The following is a 19,714-nucleotide window of genomic DNA, read 5'->3' on the forward strand; positions in this document are numbered from 1 at the left end:
TTTGCAAATGGTGTAACATCATTCTTTGTAATGAGTGAGTAGAATTCCATCGTGTATATATACCACGTTTTCTTGACCCGTTCATCCATGGAGGAGCATGTGAGCTGTTTTATACCTTGGTTATGGTGAATAGTACAGCAATAAACATGGTTGTGCGAGTGGTTTTTTTTTTTTTTTTAACCATATCCTGACTTGTAACAGTTTAGATAGATGCCCAAGACTGGTATGGCTGGTCCCAGGGTAGTTCTATGCTTTGTTCTACTGATGTAACTGTAGACCTTTTGTGTTAACACAGTAAATACATTTCTTTTAATCTAGGATGTCTTAAAGTACAGGAACCTGCTAGAGGCTGCTGTTGAAACCGACCAGTATGGGAGAAGGCGTGTGGCATTTAGAGAGCTCCTTCCTCCAGCAAAACTGTGGAATCGGCCCCACGGTGTGTCCACGTCCGTTTGAAGCGGCGGGGGACATGGCGGGGGACTTGACCGGGGCCATGGGAGACGTAGCAGGGGTCACAGCAGGAGGATATGGGGAGGGACACAGGGTGGGGTACGAGTCATTGCACCTCACTGAGCGTACAGTATACCTGGAGGAACTGACAACATGCAGATGAACATAAAGCACCCAGTGCCAGCAGTCAGGGCTAGCAGAGAAAGGTAACCCAGGGTAGAACCACCGGGGGCCAGGAAAGTAGCGGGAGGGAGGTGGACTCCATGGCGTCAGTACCCTGGGGCAGGCGCTCCGCCTGGGCTAGCTTCTCCTGTGTGAAATGCCCCCTCAGAGGCCCTGTCCAGACCCAGGGGAGGAGCCGGCCATGGACTTCATGTGTGAGGCAGGTGCGGGCGGTGGTCCTGGCCTGCGCGCGTGCCAGCTGGCCCTCTACAGCCCCACACACCCCACCCTGGCTGGGAAACGGTCTTAGGTCAACAACCTGATTCAGAAAACTGTCCCGCAACATCCAGGCACATGAGCCTCCATCCAGAGCAGAGCAGCCTGGAGCTAAGCCACTGCTCTCCAGGACACAGATGGCTGGAGTGGCCAAGGCCCCATCCAGACCCACTGGCCTTATCTCAGAAAGAGCCAGGACAAAGGGGCTGGAGGCCTGGCTCAGGGGTAGAGCACCTGCCTAGCAAGTGTGAAGCCCCAAGCTCAAACCCCAGTACTGTCAAAGGGTGTGGCTTTGTAATACGTTATAAATAAGTACTGTTAGGTCCAAGCTGCCTGCTTGGTGGTCTGAGGAGACCAGTACAGCATAAGTTTTTATCAGGTTCTGCTATTTATTGGTCTCTGTCTCCATCTCGCCCCCTCTGCATGCTCCTCTTCCTCTCTCCCTCCTCCTCTTCTTGCTTTCTGGATAAGGTGAATGCTGTCAGCGTTTAGCAGTCCAGATGCCAAGCTGATTTGTTCTGTCTGGTAGGGAAGAGCACGATGCTATCACCCTGCCTGCAGTCCCCACCGGCCCCAGAAGTAGGCTCTCCACCTATTTCTCTAGCAGCTAGGTCTAAGCTTGCCTGGGGGGTCAGGCCGCCAGGAGCCCTTTCCCACAGGGCATTGTGCAACTCTGGAATTTCGTCTGAGCATGTGACTGGGCACAGAGCTGTAGTCATGAGCCCCTGGCACCGTCATGGCCAGCACGAGCCCTGCCTGGAGTGATTTCTCGGAAAGGGGGGATTTCCCAGGTCACGCCAGGCCCTGGGCCCCAACTCAGCAGTTCCTGGCATGGACCTGGGTCAGGGACACAAAGCCAGGAAGTCCAGATTCTAATAATTTTTTTTTGGCCAGTCCTAGACTTGAACTCTGAGCCTGGGCGCTGTCCCTGAGCTTCTTTGGCTCAAGGCTAGCGCTCTACCACTTGAGCTACAGCGCCACTTCGGCTTTTTCTGAGTGGTTTATTGGAGATAAGAGTCTCCTGCCTCGGGCTGGCTTTGAACCCCAGTCCTCAATCTCATCCTCCTGAGTAGCTAGGTTTACAGGCGTGAGCCACCATTCCCAGCTCCAGATTCTAATTTGTCATGTGCTTTTGCTCTAGTACTAATATCCGAGACATCGTATAATTTTACACTTCGGGCATTCGCTACATGTAATCCTTCACCTGGAGTTAGACTTCAGGAATCACTCTAATTTTCAGAATGCCACACAATGCTGCAGTATACATATTGGCATACAATCGATCTCTCACATTTTTTTTTTTTTTTGGCAGTTCTGGGGTTTGAACTCGGACTTGCCCCTGATAGGCAGGTACCTCACCGCCTGGGCCACACCTCCACCCTTTGCACACTCTGGAGGTTCCTGGGAACAGCTTGGTCCGGTCAAAGGGCCTACACACATCTGAAGTCATTCCTGGTATGTGCTTGAAACAATTCTACAGGAAAAGGTAGTAAAGTTGACATTTCCAGTGACAACTTTTGATTCCAGCAGGCACAAATCATTATTTGAACATTGTCCTCAAGTTTCAACTTGAGGGTGGTTCCGACTTCAACAGCCGTGTCTTGAAAACGCAACGCATTCTTGTCCTCACTCAAATTATTCCAGGCTATGGAAGAAAGAAAAAGAAAGCCATGTGAGCATGTTGTAATTGCAGCCTGTGTAATAATCCAAATGTAGATAACAACTTAAATTTGTATTTTGTATTCAGAACAGAAGCTCCCTTTGAAAGTCCTTGGATACTATGTATGGTACTTTGAATATCCTTAAAAGACAAGATGTCTCCGTGGTGTTTCTCCTCACAGTTCCTAAAGAAGTTCGGCGGTTCTAGCTGTCACTGAATTAACGACAGTGAAGTTGGCATTTTCACAGAAGCTGAAGTAAAGGTATCTTCCCCCTCCTTGTCAAACCCCTGGCGGAAACGCATAAAGAGGAGCACGTTGTAAAATGTAGTGGCATCAGAAGGCAAATTTGTTTCAGCAAGAGAAAGTGCCAAGCCTTTGATGATCTAGCAAATGCAGAAATCCCTGAGGAAAAGGAACATTTCTCTGGCTCCAGGTTAATCTACAGTAGGATGGTGTGTGGTCAGAACCCTCAATGCCATTTGCCCCTTAGGAGATGAGGGGTGGGGTTTACGAGGCCTGAGCTGCCGGAATGCACACTGGAAGAGCCGAGCTGCGGCTCTGGGAGGTGGGGCAGCTCTGTTACCTGGACCATCACGGCGTAGGCTCCGCACAGTACCCTGGACAACTGGACGGCCACCTGGACAAGGCACATGATGACTTGAAGCCCGCTGAGGCCGATGAGGGCGCAGAAAAAGACGATGTTCCACTCTACCACGTGTGCAGGTTCCAGACACGGCCCCGCTCGCTGGAGTCTGTAAGGAAACTGAGGCGGAGGGGGGGGAGGGGATAGGGGGGTGGGGGGGTCAGCAACAAGGCCCCGTGCTTGATCTGGAGGGATACTTGGGAAATTAGTCCAGGTTACAAGGAGGAGGGGAATGGGAAAAGGCCACTAATGCGGGAACATAGACGCGCTAAGCGCTGCGATCACAGACGGCCTGGGCACACTGCTGGCAAGACAGACAGGGTTCAATGGTAGTGAAGGTGGCGCGGGTCAGGACGTCGGTAGGACATGCCGGTGTCACACGGCAGCATGGCCGCCGCAGGCCCTTGTGCAGGAGTCCTGCATTGTCAGGGAGGGAGGTGAGCCTGTCCGGCACGGACAACCCCACATGGCAAAGTCGCAGACAGATTCTGCTGGAAACATCCCGGCTGTGTCCCCAAGTCCTCGAACCCTGACACGGATAAGCTGGACGGCCGGATGGCCGAGCCCCGGGCTCCGCGGGGTTGGAGGTTTAGGAGGTGGAGGCAGAGCTGGAGCCAGGGAAGGGGCTCCGGGGTGGGAATTCGACTCTTCCCATCTCAAAAGCAGGCCGAGACCCACCAGGGCTGCCCGTGGCTGAGTCAGCCCTGCCCACGGGCCCGGACGCTTCCTACGGGACAGAGACTCTGTGCAGACCCCCTCCCCAGCCAGGGTCTGCAGGCTGGCAGGGCCCTTAACGCCCTGCGGTGTCCTCCAAGGTGTAGCCCCAGCCTCCGTGGGTGCGGCAGTACGGGCCCTGGACAAGTCCCACGGCCGAGATGACCAGGCAGTACCCAGAGGAGGCTGCCCCGAGGGCCGCAAAGATGACGGACAGCAGGGTCTGGAGGGACACAGAAGGGGTCAGGGCCTAGCGCTGGCCGGACACTTCCTTCTCCCAGCCGTCCACGCCCACCTCAGCCTGGGTCACACCACACACCACAGGGAAAACAACCCATGCCCGTCTTCACTGGGACTTGAACTCGGGGACCTTTGTTGCTAGGCAGGCCTTTGTCTTGTGGGGGGCTGGCCCCCAGCATTGATCCAGTACCTCCTGTGTAGCTGGGACACACCTGGCGAATCTCACTAACTTTTGTCTGGGCTAGCCTCCAGCCGTCACCCTCGGGATCTCTGCCTCCTGTGTAGGCAAGAGAGCCGGCTGGCTCTTCAAATGCATCTTTAGAATGACATGTTGGTTGCCATTGCAGAGAGGAAACTAGGCAGTTCCCTACATTTCCCCCTTTTGTTCTGTAATTTTGGTGTCGGGATCAACCCACCCAAAGCCCTCCCTGGGAAGTGGCGAGCCTCGGCCTCTGCTTTGCGTTCGTGAAGCCGGCATCTTACCAGGTCTTAGCCTGGGCGTTCATCCTCACAGTCATGGGGGGGGGGGGGGGGGGGATAGCTGCGTTGGGTCTGCGAGCGCCGTGTCTGGACAGACGGGCACAGGGAGCAGCACAGGGCAGGCCAGGTGACCTTGGTCCCTGCCCCAGTTCAGGGTGTCCTTCAGATCCGGGCCCACACAGCTGCCTTTCTGTTTTGCAATTAGCAAATGACGTTCAGAGCAGGGCTGGGAGACTGTGTCCCAGTCTCTTTCCTAACCTTTCCGCAGGGACCCGAAGTCTGTTCTGGCCTGCGCCCAAACAACTGGAGTATCATGAACTCTGAAAGTCTTGATCCCAGAAATATCCACTTTTCATGTGTTACCGCCTTCCAATTAATATCCAAGATACATGCTTTTCATCCAAGAGAATAACATTTTTATAAGAATAACTTGAAGGCGGGCGCAGTGGCTCACACTTGTAATGCTGGTTACTTGGGAAAGCAGGTAGAGGTCAAGGAAAATGCGCAGCGGGTTGGACGGGATGTTGTATCTGTGTGCTGCTGGGGCGGGGGTGGACGGTCAAGGGGGCTCGTGAGGGGCTGGGGGCTCAGCAATGCCAGGAGCCAGGCAGCACTAGCGGCTGAAAGGAAGACAGCAGAAGGGTCTGCCCAGTGGGGCCTTCTGGTAACTTCTGCTTCCCCAGAGAAACAGGAAGCGGAGAGAGGGTGTTGAAGGCAGAGAGAAAAGCGCAGACAGAGGGGAGGAGCAGAGAGGGCCCCTCCCCGCCCCGTTCCTCCTGGACACCTCCGGATGACATTTCTGCTCTTGTTGTTTTTAGGTCCAGTTTCTGCAGGTGAAGGAAATCACGGGCATTTGTCTTTGTGAGTCTGCCTTATTCAGCTAACATCCTTCCGTTTCCTGGCAAATGACATAACACTTTTTACGTACCACCTTTGTGTTCTTTCGCTTCTAGCAAGGACTTGTTTCAGCAAAACCATGGCCAGTAACTCTGAGCAGGAGAGAGTGAGCTCATGGCGTGGCGTGGCGTGATGTGGCGTGACGTGGCGTGACATGGTGTGTTCAGGGCCCTCTCGCAGGCACTCTGGCTGCCTGGGGGAGGTTCAGGGTGGGGATTTGGGGCCAGAGCGATTACCTGGATGGTCAAGTGGGAATGGGGTTGGGGAAGGGCTGTGGGTGGCAGCTCCTCCCCCCAGTCTAGGCAGGTCCTCAAGGCTAGTTTTATACCACAGCTGTGTAGTGATGGAGCCTGGGGCGGGGGGCGGTGGGGGAGGAGATAATGGATGACCAGCTTCCATTTGGAAGACTTCCAGCAAAGCCACAGCGGCAAAGGAAGAGAGGATCCCAGCCATGACCTGGGATGAAAGTTGAGGAAAGAGCAGTGGACAGTTTCTTCTTCGCCTTTGGTCATCTCCTTCGTAAAACTATGGAATGAAGCTCTTTCCAGAGAACACAAACATTTGCTTCCTTTCACTCCTAAGAAAGCGGCCGAACCTGATCAAAGAGGATATCCTGAGCACGCTGTCCCCGCAGTGGGCCCCGCGTCCCCCAGAGGACAGCGATGCACCACGGGGCTTCCCGCCTTCCTGTTCTCCAGAGGGCTGGGCGGCAACTCCACAGGATTCATGCTGCCAGGCGCGGTGCCAGACAGAAACAGGGAGAGCACCACCTAAAAGAGCCTCAGTGTACGGCCCCCAGCCCATCTGCCACCCGGCGCCAGCCCCAGGGCTGCGGGGAAGGAGGAAGAATCCGAAATACGCTCATCAAAAAAGCAGCAGCTGCAAAGATTTAAAAAAAAGAGAGCCGCAGAGGAGCGTCTTAGGAGAGAACTCCCCCTGAAAGCTCAAGGCAGATGAACTTACCGCTCCCGTCCACCCCCGCCCCGGCCAAGGACACAGAGTCCTGGTCAGGACGAGGCTGGGGACCCCATGGGAGGCAGTGTTTGCCTAAAAGTGCACTGGACAGCAGCGGCACACAGCTGTGCAAACACGGACACTGCGATCTTCCTGAGTTTCGTGTTTATCTCCTGTCCCCAAAGGCCGGGAGAGTGTAGGGTTCTCTCTAACGTCTGCCGTATTGATCTGTAGACCAAAATGCCTACACAGGCCTATTCAGAACCCCCGACCTCGGCCCCTAGCGTGTTCCTAAGGTGGCTGGAACAACCTCTCTGTTCATTCCTGCCGCCCAGCCCTTGTGGTCTAGAGAGGCCATTTGTTAATTCAGACTTCTCCGGGCAAGCACTGAGGGACTGTACCCAGACGTCTCAACACTTGTACCCAGTCGAGGAAGCAAACGTGTCTGACAGCCGCCCGCAGCACGGGATGTCCAGTCTCCGGTGCGCTCGCCTCCGGCCCGGTGAGGGCCGTGCAGCCCGGGGGCAGCGCTTGGTGGGATCTCCGATTGAGGAGCCAGCCGAGGGACCACGGCAGGCTCAAGGGGCCAGTGCCGTCCAGGGAGCTCGGCCGGGCCTTGTTTGAGAGACCACCGTGCCAGCAGGAATCCAGACAGTGTTGGGGTGGCCTTGTTAATTTGGGGCGCTGACGGGGAGGCGCAGGAACTCTAGAATGTAGGAGCACTTGCTCTGAAAGGCGTGAGGCAAGCGAGGAGGAGGAGGAGGAGGAGGAGGAGGAAATGGGAAGGCCCTCTGCACTGGAGCTCAAATGCTCTGCAGTGTTGCTGCCACTTCCCTGACGCAAGAGATGGGCAGGGAGGAAGAGTGCCTGGGTGTCCTTCCCTCGGGCTGGGGTGACCCCCCCCCGGAACTCACAGTGGAAAGCCAGGCTCTTCCCAAGCATTCTGGAAGGACAGAGCCGGAGCGTGGCCAAGGGTCCCGCAGGGTGTCCCAGGAACTTTTTTCTCAAGGGAGTGCCCTGGAGGGCTGTGCTGTGGAACTTGATGGAAGCATCTAAGGGCCAGGAGAGGTGCGTGCAGGGTAGAGGGAAACCATCGGGGTGTTTCCATCATCTGCGTTTGGTGGGGGGGGGGGGGGAATCTCCCACCAGCCAGGCCAGCTTCACCAGAGAAAGAACCAGACGTGGGTTCCCTCCGGAGGCCCTGTACTGCCCCCTGCTGGCCGAGCTCTGCACCTCCGGCTGGCGAGGGAAGCAGAAAGATGACATGGCGCATTCTAGCTGACAGGCACCCCCCCCCCCCCCCGCGCTCCCTCCCCCCCTGGCGGGGCCCAGATAGGAGAGAGACGCGCTGGTCACTGTGGTCTGTGGACTGCAGAGGAAGGACATGGAGAGGCTCCACCGCCCCGGCTCTGTTGCGGTCACAGCGAGATGGTTTGCAAGGAAGGGTGTTTCCGTGGCTTCTGGTTCTGGAATCCCAGGGAGTCCACAGCCCCCTTCCCCCCAGCAGAAGCTGGAGGTGCAGGAGAGCAGGCCGGCAGCACAAACACGATCTCGGGGTAGAGGCCCCGCCCCCACGGACCCCACCCCACCAACGCAGGACTGCCAGCCCTTGTCCTAAGCAGTCCCTGAGAGCTCACCTCATCTTTCTTCTACCCAGAGACTGTTAGACTTGTTTCTTTGTCCAGCGCCCGTCCCGGGGCCGGGGGTGGGGGGGGGTTTGGACTCTCACTTGCTTTCCCTCAAAGCTGCTGCTCTGCCCCGCGTGCCGCAGATCACCCCAGAGCGAGAGGCGGTGTGGTGTTCACGTAGGTGCTGTTCATGTATGTGCTGACCACTGCCCCCCCCCCCCGCCCCGCTAGGGTGGTGCCTGCCGCTCACTCTCAGACCGACACACTCACATTCCATGTGTGAGCAGACTCTGTAAGACCAGAACATTCTGTGCCCTTGGCCTAGAATGAAGTCCAGCAGTCTGCCAGCCGCGTGGTTCCGGTGAGTGGCCCAGGCTAACTGTCCCCTGGGCTCAGCGCCATCCTTGCGCCTCTTGGTCACCTGAGGTTGCTGTTCAAGGCCCGAGGCTTCACTGGAGACGCTTCCCGGGGCGATGTCTCCCCTGATGAGCAGCCCCGATGTAGCTGCCCTTCACCCCCAGCTCTTTCCTCCCGGAAGCTCCAAGTCAGAACCGAGTCCCCTGTCCTCAGACCCCCGTCTGTCCGTCCTCTTCATGAGGCCGAGCACTGGGTGGCAAGTTTTCTTCTCTGTACCCACATCAAGGATCTGGGTAGAGGAACGCGGGCCTGACAGTTGCTCTGCTGCCGGAGCCACACTCTGACCCCCTTTTTGCACTGCTATGAGATAGGGTCTCCCCCCCCCACCCCACAGCCTGGACTGTGATCCTCCTATGTACACTTCCTGCTGTAACAGGATGGCAGGTGTGTATCACCATGCTGAGATTTCTCTGTGGAGATGAGGTCCTAAGTAGCCGGGATTACAGGTGTGAGCCGCTGGTGCCCTGGGCCTTTCTGGATTTTTTGTTGTTGTTGTTGGTCGTGGGGCCTGAACTCTGGGCCTGGGCGCTGTCCCTCAGCTCTTCAGCTCAAGGCGAGCGCTCTACCGCTGGAGCCACAGCGCCACTTCCAGCTTTTTCTGCTTATGTGGTGCTGCGGAATCGAACCCAGGGCCTCAGGCATGCAGGGTGAGCGCTCTACCACCGAGCCACCTTCCCAGCCGCGCGTCCTGGATTGTTCATCGGGATTGTGCTTCCTCCTGTGCATGTCTAACTGCACCAGTGGCTCGTAAAGAGTCAGCCCAAGATGGGACCGGTCAGCGCCTGAGCGGGGCCGACGCCACGTGCCCGCCCTGAGCAGCGTTCTCACCTACCTTACCTCATCCAGACACCTTATCTCCTCCGGCCAAACAAAGGAGGAAAGCGACACAGAGACGCTGAGGAACTTGCTTAGGGTAACACAACTAGAGCATTGGGGGGGGGGCTGGGCTCACAGGGCCTCACTGAGCCCTCCCCACGAGGACTGGGGTGCCCAGCAGGCAGCCAGCCCCCCAGAGCTCCCAGATTGCCCCCCTCCCCCCCACCCATGCAGCCAGCCCCCCAGAGCTCCCAGATTGCCCCCCTCCCCCCCACCCATGCAGCCAGCCCCCCAGAGCTCCCAGATTGCCCCCCTCCCCCCACCCATGCGGCCAGCCCCCCAGAGCTCCCAGATTGCCCCCCTCCCCCACCCATGCGGCCAGCCCCCCAGAGCTCCCAGATTGCCCCCCTCCCCCCCCCCCATGCGGCCAGCCCCCCCAGAGCTCCCAGATTGCCCCCCACCCATGCGGCCAGCCCCCCAGAGCTCCCAGATTGCCCCCCCACCCATGCAGCCAGCCCCCCAGAGCTCCCAGATTGCCCCCCTCCCCCCCACCCATGCGGCCAGCCCCCCAGAGCTCCCAGATTGCCCCCCTCCCCCCACCCATGCGGCCAGCCCCCCAGAGCTCCCAGATTGCCCCCCTCCCCCCCACCCATGCGGCCAGCCCCCCAGAGCTCCCAGATTGCCCCCCTCCCCCCACCCATGCGGCCAGCCCCCCAGAGCTCCCAGATTGCCCCCCTCCCCCCCACCCATGCGGGTTTCTCACTCTGGGAACGTCAAGCGTTTTGTAAACATGATCTCATCCCCACAGCACAGACGTTTTCAAACAAGTGAGTTAATGTTTGCAGAAGGTCCTTGAGCTGCGAAGATGGCGGGCCCAGCATGAACACACGGGCATTGTCCAGCAGCTGTCCCGCGGGCCTCCAGCAGGACTGCAGTCAGGCCCCGCAGAGCCACCTCTGCCTGAGGGTGGACGGGGTCTGAGAAGCAGCCGGGCCGCAGGGGTCCCCTGGTGACCGGTCTGTGGGTGCCTCCTGCCAGGCAGGCTGGAGAGAGGCCTACGGCCTGGAACGGTGTGCAGATGACCAACCACAGCCACCGTGGGGCACAGAACACCCCCAGAGGAGATTCTAGAAAGCGCCCCTTGGAGAACGGTCCTGCGGCCCATCGGAATCGTCGGAAGAGCTTCGGAGCCAGAGCACGCAGAGACACCACCGCAGCCAAGTCAGACTTCCAGCCAGAGGCACCTGGCCACCCACAGGGATTTAGATGTGACCAGGCGATCTGGGCCTGCCAGCCCTCTTCCTGCCACACGGATGCGAGGCTCTTACTCTTCCGCCCTTCCGGAAGAGCCTTGCCCAGGTTAAGAACTGCGTCGTTCATTAGTGGACCCGTCTGCGGACAACACCAGCACCACGTATCACACCTTCCTCAGCCAGCTCTACCCCACTCCTCGCCAGCCCTGGAGAGAGCCCCCAGCCCCCCGCCCCCCCCCCCCCCGCCCGCCTTCTCCAGCGGCCCCCGGGGTGGGCAGAGCCGCACGCACGGCTTTGTCAGCAGCCGGTCTAGGGATATTTCTGAGGTGAGCACAGGGTTCAGTGAGAAAACCCAGACCTGCAGGAGAGCAAGCTGCTGGGAGCAGTTGCCACGAGGCTGGAGGAGACCCGTGGAGTGGAACTGGGGCAGTGTGCTCTGGTGGGCGCGGTAGCTTTGCACGTGGTGGAGGTGGCTGGGAGGGGCCACGGGCCCCAAGTCCCGACCCGGGCGGCGGTGAAGTGTGGGCACTCACAGCCGGGCAGTCCCGTACCTGCCACTGCATGGAAAAGAAGCAGTTCCTGTAAAAGCAGCATGGGTGTCAGCGACGGCTCATTGCCCGACCACTGCTTTTAGCCCAGGGAGGATCTGGAGTCGGGCTGGCACCATCCCCGGCCGGCTGCTTTGGTTGTGCCTTCAAATCTCCGGGGCCATCACCGGCCGGCTTGGGAGGCAGGGCCGGCGCTGTCGGCCTGAGCCTGAGCGATGGGCGTGGGTGCGGGTGGCCGAGGGCGTGGGCGGCCCAGCAGGCAGAGGCGGGCATCAGCGGGGTGGGCCTGCAGCCAGAAGAGGCGTGGGCCTGGCACCAAGCCGGACGGAGTGGGAGCTGCTGCGTCCAGGGAGCCCTCCTGTTTACGGATTGAGGGGCACGCAGCCCCGTGCTCCCTTCAAGTGTGAAATCTGACCGCCTCGTCCCGTGGAGCAGTGATCTGTTCCGAACATTAGAAAAGTTCACGTGTCCGCGTGAGGGGTGACCTTGAACTCTTGACGCGTGGTCACGGGAGTTGGCTTGTGACCCTGCCCTCCACGCACAGCCTCTCCTGGGGTCTGAGGCTGTGTGTCTAGCCACAGGTCCCCAGCTCGCCTAATCTGATGGAGAGGAAGAAGTAGAGGAGGGCAGGGAAGGCAAGGTAGAGACAGAAGATGGGCGGGGACCCCCAGCCACAGAGGTCTGCAGATGCCGGGGGGAAACAGCAACTTACACCAAGACCCACGACCACGAACACCAGCAGAGTGGCAGTGAACGTTTTATTTCGTCTCCAACAAGCCAGCCTTGGGTGGAGAGGGGGCCTCTCCCCCTCCTCCCCCCCCCCCCCCCGCCCACGTCGGTGACCCGTGGCTGTGTTCCCGGTCCTCCGTGTCCTCCCTGGTCCTCCTCTCGTGGCACACGCCCTTTGTCTTTGCAGGGCAAAGAGCTTTCGTGCTGAGGAGGCCGAGCCTCGGGCGTTCTCAGAGCAGAGAGGCGCGGAGGCCCCTTGTGGAGGCTGGAGGATGTGTGCGGGGAAGAGCCGGCCGATGGTGCAGACCCCAGCCTCGGTCGCGGCCTTCCTCTGCCTGGGCTTAGGAAAAGCAACCCGACACCTCTCACTTAGAAAGCAGTGCCTGCGCGCGCACACACAGCAGGGGGCAGTGGACTTCCTCCTAACGATGACAGTTAGCTTCTCCCCGTACACAGAGGCTGTTGGGTTGGTGACTAGCTCCAGAGCACCATTTTATGTTTTCTCATTCCTTAAAACATCATCATCATCTTTGCGACGTTGAAACACTGAGATCTCATAGAGACGCCGGTCTTTATTCTTGTACAAAGGCAGAGTGGAAAGTGGAGCACAGAGTTTCCCAGTAGTACGAGTAGTATATAAATACAGGGAGCTGCGTTCGGCGGGGCGGCTCTGTCTTAGCAGTCGTATCTCTGTCAAGAAATAAAATGCGATGAGCCCAGGTGAGGGTCATCCAGACGCAACGTCCCTCCACCACCGCCCAGTCTCCTCAAGGACCTCCTAACAAACCCGCTCCGTCCACCCTAGTAAAGTCTGCTCAGGGAACAGGGATAGTGGGGCTGGGCTGGCTCTGTGCGTGTGTGTGTGTGTGTGTGTGTGTGTGTGTGTGTGTGTGTGTGTGTGTGTGCGTGCGTGTGTGTGTGTGTGTGCATGCGTGTGTGTGTGTGCAGGGCTCTCAGCTTATGGATTTAGAAAAACATGCCAGGAGGCTTTCCCACCAGCGTGGCTCAGTGGCAGTGATCTGCACAATGGCATGTGACCTGCCAGAGCCTCCTCCCTCCACCGGAGCCCTGCCCTTCTGAAAGATGCTGTTGTCTTCCAGCAAGGTGAAGCCACCTTCCCAGCTTGGGGTGTCCCCCTGCCCCCCCGCAGGGCAGACCACATGGTGGCTTCATCTACTCCTTGCTTCTGCCTGTTCCCATAACGTTCCGTTCCGGCACCAAAGCCCCGGCTGCCTGGTACGAGCTGCAGGGCTGAGCACAGGTTTGCATTCAGCAACCCAGTGCCCCCACACCCCGGCCCTGCCCCGCACCCTGTCCAGGCTCCCGCACCCTGTCAGGGAGGGGGGCCATCTCCACCCTCCCCAAACGTCCCTGTGCTGAAGGCCCCCTTTCTTTTGTCATGGAAACTTGGCAGGCTCCAAAAGAAATCATTAATCTTCCTGCGTTTGCCCGATAAGAAAAACCAGGCTTTTATTTTAACTTCCCTTCAAAAACGGTAGGAAATTTCCAGATAGTTACCGCCACAACGGTGCACTTTTACTTTCCATGAGGGTTTTGTTTTTTGTTTTTAGTCTTCTTTTAAAGGAAAAGTTAAGAGAGACCCAGAGTTCAGAGGGGAAAGTGGTTTAGAGATTTTAAATTAAATAAGCTTCTGTTGGCCTGACCTTGTTTTGTGGAAGAAGACAGGACAAGCCCCCTCCCTCCAGCGGCCCCCACGGGACCCCCATCGATTCAGCGTTGGGACCCCCACGGACTCGGGTACGCATCACCCAGAAGGGCGCTGGGCTAGAGCTTTCCCCACCCCACACGCGCATAGCCCTCCCCTAACCCGCATCCTCAGGAAGCAGGTGTTTCCTGGCTTTCTCTCGCAGAGAAAGGCTCTCTGTGGGCACCCGTGTACAGCCGGGGCACGTCGTCGGGGACTCCTTATTAGGAAGAACCCATTCAGGGTGTGACAACCTGGGGCCGGGGGTCTGAACTCTGAGTCACAGAGTCTTTTCTGGAAAAGAGGTTCAGCACAACGACCCAGGCAGGGTCAGGAACGTGACACATCACGGGGAAGTCTGGACGCTCTCCTGTGTGGACTCTGGGACCAGAGCAGGAGTAGCAAGAACCAAACCAAGGTGCCCTGCAAGCTTCCTGCTGACCAGCACGTGTGCCAGGGACAGCTTGCCACAAAGACAGCGCAGGAACAAGCTCGAGTAGTGGGCCTGTTTGTTTTTGCTTTTCCAGCGTTGGAACTCCACGCAGGCACTCTACCTCGTGAGCTACTCCCCCTGCCCTTTTTTATTTTTGCTTTCGTTATTTTTCAGATGGGAGTCTCATGCTCTGCCTGGCTGGCCTCTGACCACCGTCTTCCTAGCTTTGCCTCCCGAGCCTTTGGGAACCACAGACCCAGTTTTTGTTGAGTTGTGTTTGTGAGATAAGGTCCAGGCCTTGAACCAGGATCCTCTGGTCCCGGCCTCCCTGGCAGCTGAGTTACAGGTACTTGCACCACGCCGGCGGTTGTGCGTGTGTGGCTTGCCTGTTTCTCTTCCATGGAAAGAAGGAAATGAAGCGGGTGGCGGCCTTTCCTGCCCGCCCTTACCTGCTGGCGCGAGCAACAGTACCCACAGAGGCCTCCAAACACTCCATTGATGGCTTGTATGAGGCACAGGATGAATTCAACTCCACCGAGGGCCAGGAGGAGGGAGAACAGGGTGACGTTCCACTCTACGACATGCTCAGGTTCCTGGCACCGGGACCAGGTGGAGCTGTCCAGGAGGTACCTGAGAGCAGAACGAGAAACTCCTGATGCACGAGCACGGGGAGTTCTTATCCAGAAAAATACATGGCGGGGGGTGAGGGGGGGGAGGGGGCCCGAGGGGAGACGGCTCTGCTGCTGGTCTGTTAGAGCCTCCACAGCAAGCCAGCCACAAAGGGGGACGTCCAGCTCAGACCTAGCTCTGGTGAAAAACATACCATGAACACTTAACAGTGTTGGACCCCTGATGGTGCCTGTACTCGCTAAAAGACACAGGATTTCCTGTAAACAACTAAAGCAAAAACAAGGGCTATACTTCAGCCATGTTTAAAGAGATGTGTGTGTCTCTGTGTGTCTGTGTGTGTGTGTTGTACTTAGATCTGGAAAAACAAACGCCTGTTAAAGTATAGAAAATAGTTTTGCTCTCTGACTGCTGCATACTTATCTCTCAGCAATAAGACATTTGTAGGTGAGGGTTTTGTTTTGGATCTTCAAGACAATAATTTAGATCATTTCATTAAAATTCCCCTTTATTATTTCCTTTTGGGAAAAAAAAATTATCCGAATTCTGCCAGGTTTAGGGACATCCGATGCTCAGGTTCTTCACTGAGATGTTTGGGATACAATTGCTTTGGCTTCTAAGGCGTGGGCTAATTTGCATTAGAAAGCAGGAGGATCAGGCCCCCCTAGTTTATTTCCCTTCTGCACTCAGGTGCTGTGCCGCACACAATCACAGAGCCCACGGGCGGGCCTCCGGTGCAGCTTGGACTTAGGAGATGGACACATACCTGGATGTGCTTTATATCTGAAAACCCTCCCCCTTGGGTTACTTTCCTGGAATTTCAGCCTTCACTATCCAATTGGACATTTGCATTCATAATGAAATAAGACTCAATCTTGTGGGAAAATCAGAGATTGACTCAGCCCCACAAAGAGGTCTGGTGTCTCTCCTTTCTTATCGCTCTCTCCACCTGCCCAGGGAGAACAAAGGAGCTTGGAACCAGACCCCGAACATGGAAACGGTTCCTCCAGCCAACTGGAGATTCAATTCGTTGATTTAAAACAAACACGCACACAAAAATTCCACCCTGCTGGTTCAGTCTCTCTGCTTATTGGTGGGAATAAAAGTCTGGATTTTTTTTCAGGCCACCAAGTTAAAAAAAAAATTGTCTTTGATTATTTGGCAGCTAGCTGATGTTTGGGGACTGGTGGCCGCTCCCCATCTTGAACTCCCTGGACAGTTTCACATGAGGAATGATGTAGAACAGGAAGCTGGAGGGCTCGGTGGGAGGGGCGTAAAACCGCTATAAAAAATAGACGAACAATGCCTCCTCCCCTGCCTGCATTCCAGCTGCCTAAATCACAACTTATTCTAGAGGCCATTTCACGAGGCAGTTTTGTGTGTGTGTGTGTGTGTGTCTGTGTGTGTGCGCGCACACACACACGAATCATCGCTGTGTACCAGCACACTAGGTTCTGAGCAACGATGAATCATCGTCTCCATCACAAAGCTTTTCCTGGAAAAGCTGCCCATTGGTCCACTCGGCCGGGTGTAAGGGGGTGGCGGCTGTGAGGCCCGTGGGCCCCCCCTCCCGTGGGCCTCCCCTGGGCATCCTGCTCCAGATGAAGCATCAGGACGCAGAGAGGCCTTGTTGGGCTTTCCCGTTCCTGGAGAAGCACAGGTCTACCGTGTCCCAAGCTTGTGATCTGGTGGAGAACATGTCTGTAGGCCCACACGCACGCAACCTCCCTGTCCTCTACGTGTGCCGTGCAACGGACACCACCCTGAAGGTCAGGGCAACGCCGCTCACGGCCGATGTGACTTTCGCTCACTACACTCAAAACCACACCCTTCGAAACTCAGCTTTGAAAGGGGAGCCGGGACAGGATGCCCCCCCGTCCCCCGGTCTGTTCCTGCTTGTGACCGCGCGATCCCGCCCACCGCTTGCGTACCGTGATTTCTATAGCAGGAGTGTGCGCGTGGGGTGGGGCAGGTTCACTTTGGTAGAAGGTGTGCCCGGTGGGCGCTGCCCAGCCACGTGCTCTGCAGACAGGCCCCAGCTGTCCGTGGACCTAGGCGGCCTATTCTGGAGACACTCGGGCCCGGGAGACCCAACCCCAGGAGGTGGGGCCCGGTAGACCCCGGCGACCTACCCTCCATCCGTGTCCGCAAAGGTGTAGTTCCACTGGCCGCGGGAATCCATGCACAAGGGTCCCTCTGCCAGGCCCAGAGCGGCCACAACGACGCAGTAGCCGGATCCCAAGATGCCGACGAGGGCGGCCAGGATGGAAGAGAGCGTCTGTGGAAACGGGGTTGGGGGGGGGGGGTGAGCCCGCGTCCTCGAAGCCCGTCCGGGGTGGCCACGGCCCGCCCTGCCCGGGACAGCGGGACGCACCCTGCAGCTCTTGCCGCAGTCTTCCTGACCGCAGCCACCGCAGCAGTCCTCCTCCTCCTGCGCGATGAACACGGACGCCGAGAGCAGCACCTGCCAGGAGACAGAGTGGCCACCGTCCGCCCCTCCGCCTCCGGCCCGGGCTGAGGGGGCAGCCCCACGCAGAGGGGCGGACAGCACAGCCCCAGAGGACCTCGGAGAATGCGGGGGGGGGGGGGACAGAGGAGAAACAGCTACGTCCTCTGCCATCAAAGGAGGTGGAGGATGAGATCGGGTCCAGTGAGGGCTGGGCCCGTCCCTCACCAGCTCACAGCAGACACCCGTGCGAACTCTGCTTCTGAGCTGGGAAGCCCCGCCTTACATCGGATCTTCCCCCCCATGGAGCACACCAGAGAATCTTGGATAATCTCACAGACTTGAATGTCCTCTCCCACAGGGTGGCTCATGCCTGTCACCCTGGCTACTCGGGAGGCTGAGATTTGAGTATCACCGTTCCAGCCCAGACAGGGAAACCTGTGAGACTCTCACCTCCAATTAACCAACCAGAAGTCAGAAGTGGAGCTGTGGCTCAAGAGGTAGAGTGCAAGCCTCAAGCCAAAAGAGCTCAGGGACAGCGACCAGGTACTGGGTTTGAGCCCAGAACCAACACACACACACACACACACATGTACCATCCACCTCTCTCTGGGGCTACACAGCACTTGTTTTAGCCAGCCTAACTGCAATGCTTCATAAGTTGGTGTGAATTACCTGAAGTTCAAGGTCAAAAGAAACTGAAGTGCAAACTTAAGTAGGGCATTTCCATGGTCTTGTCTGTCCTAACAATAGTGATGTTTAATTTCAAAGCAGATTCACCACACCTCATTCATCAACTAGATTTAAATGTGTTGACGTTTCTTACTTTAGCATGGGAAAAAAAAAATGTCTGTATGGCGTTAATGACCGCATACAATTTCTCTTTTAAAATGCTTCACCCCAGCTAACCCAAGTTCCTCCACGCTTTTTCCACGGGAAGCTGATGACTTCGGCTCTCAGGATTGGCGGGCAAATCCCTTGCTTCGATTCAAAACAAACCTTGGAAAAAACAACACAATCCACCCCCAGCTCCCACCCTGCTAACAGCGATCTTTCACAGACTCCACACCCTAGGAGAGAGTTCTCCCTACTTAGTATATAGCAGTTCACTCCATCCTTGGATTTCTCCTCTGTCACCAACACCTTGGAGCTAACAGTAGAGAAAAGTTGGACCCAAAACTGAGCCCCACACCAACTTCCCATCCCCAGAGCCCATGTTGAGTGACCCCCCCCCTCCCCCAACCAGAAACTACATCACCCCTCAACCTGCTGTTTAAGTAAGAGAAGAAGAAAAAAGAAAAGATCGCTTTTAGTTGAAAGAGGATTTTGTGAAGCAACTTACTATTAAACTAATGGGATGTTCAACACAGCCTTTGGGCAATCTGCTTGCAAAACAACGAACAAAAGATCCCAGGGTTTTGGAAATAAACATCACAGGCAAGTTTCTTTTCACAGAAAAGCATGAACCTGCTCATTAAGAAGAGAGACCTTTCCAGGTTGTCAAACTCCCCCGGCCACTTACCAGCAAGCCCCCTCCAGCCAGGCCGGAGAAGAACCAGACGAAGCGGCTGAGGTGGTGTTCCGAGGCGTACTTTGTTTCCCCGTTGGGGAAATAGAGCAGGACATTCGCCACCATGCAGAGCACGGCCAGCCACACCAGACAGTGCCCAATGCAGCGGGCACATCTCCCGTAGCACATGGCCATCGAGTCCCGCTGCGCCTCCTGCTCCGAGAGAACACCAGGGCAGCTCCCGGCCGGTCCCGGCTGCCCTTAAATACCGTGGGTGCTTTGTCATCCGGACGGAGCCCTGGGCTCTCATTGGTCCTGGCTGCAGACCGGCAGGGTAGAGAGGTGGGGCCTTGCCCTTGAGAGGAGTCCCGGGGACAGCCGGCTGGGTGAGATGGGAGGCCCCGCCTGGGCCCCAGGCAGCCCAGAAAATGACAGACCCTCCGCCCACCCGGAGCTGACCCTCTGCCCGGAGCTCTGCGTGCCCGCTTGCTCCACAGGGCAGACTCACCCGGAAAGCAGAGCCTAGCTCTCCAGCCACTGCATGCTCTCTGGACGGCTTTCAGTCCAGTCTCTGTACCCCTGGATCTCTGCACCAACTTAACTGTGACCCTGAGCAAGCTTCCTGAGCGCTGAACTCATTTCCGTGTCTGTTAGAGACAAAAAGCCCAAGCTGTCACCCAGGGGTCTCAGGCGGGCCGGGGGGCGGGGGGGGAGGAATGGGAAAATGACAGAGCAGCCCTCCTCTTCCTTCCGCCTGCAGCCCGCCTGCAGCCCCTCTGGACATCTGATTGCAGAAGGGATCTGCCGCACAGCCAGCCGTGGCCCCTGGGTCCCCCCAAGCACGGTGCCAGGCCGGAGCGGGGAAGAAGAGCTGTGACGTGGGGAAAGGAGGGAGAAAACACCTAACAAACGCAGACTTGCCAAGCCTAGCAGGGAAGGAAGGTGCGGGGGGCGGGGCTGGCTGGCAAGGGGCTGAGCAGGCGTCTCTCTACCCAGCAGAGGGGAGAGGGAAGATGCGCGGTCCGCGCACACCAGGAGACACCTTCCTTCCTTTCTACTTCTGAGGGTTTGCGGACTCCCCGGGGTGCACCCCCCGTGGGGTGTGTATCCGGACCCCACCCGCGG

At 57.4% G+C, this 19,714-nt stretch overlaps 1 protein-coding gene and 1 long non-coding RNA gene across 2 annotated transcripts; both read right to left on the bottom strand.

Moving 5' to 3' along the window:
- Positions 1 to 5,045: 5,045 nt before the first annotated feature.
- LOC122095214 lies at positions 5,046 to 8,277 on the bottom strand. The gene is made up of 4 exons (XR_006145068.1): positions 8,115 to 8,277; positions 7,392 to 7,529; positions 5,555 to 5,716; positions 5,046 to 5,453 (listed from the first exon to the last, which is right to left on the bottom strand). It is a non-coding gene; the product is annotated as an uncharacterized LOC122095214 (long non-coding RNA).
- A 3,606-nt stretch (positions 8,278 to 11,883) lies between these two features.
- On the bottom strand, positions 11,884 to 18,843 carry Tm4sf1 (transmembrane 4 L six family member 1). Its single transcript, XM_042665664.1, has 5 exons — positions 18,602 to 18,843; positions 17,008 to 17,097; positions 16,766 to 16,911; positions 14,456 to 14,636; positions 11,884 to 12,558 (listed from the first exon to the last, which is right to left on the bottom strand). Exons 1-5 carry the CDS (start codon positions 18,782 to 18,784, stop codon positions 12,544 to 12,546), a joined length of 615 nt encoding a protein of 204 aa, XP_042521598.1. The 5' UTR covers positions 18,785 to 18,843; the 3' UTR covers positions 11,884 to 12,543.
- Between the last annotated feature and the right edge of the window lie 871 nt (positions 18,844 to 19,714).

This window comes from Dipodomys spectabilis, unplaced genomic scaffold, assembly GCF_019054845.1.
Source record: "Dipodomys spectabilis isolate Male_0828 unplaced genomic scaffold, ASM1905484v1 ptg000340l, whole genome shotgun sequence".
Classification (NCBI taxonomy): Eukaryota; Metazoa; Chordata; class Mammalia; order Rodentia; family Heteromyidae; genus Dipodomys; species Dipodomys spectabilis.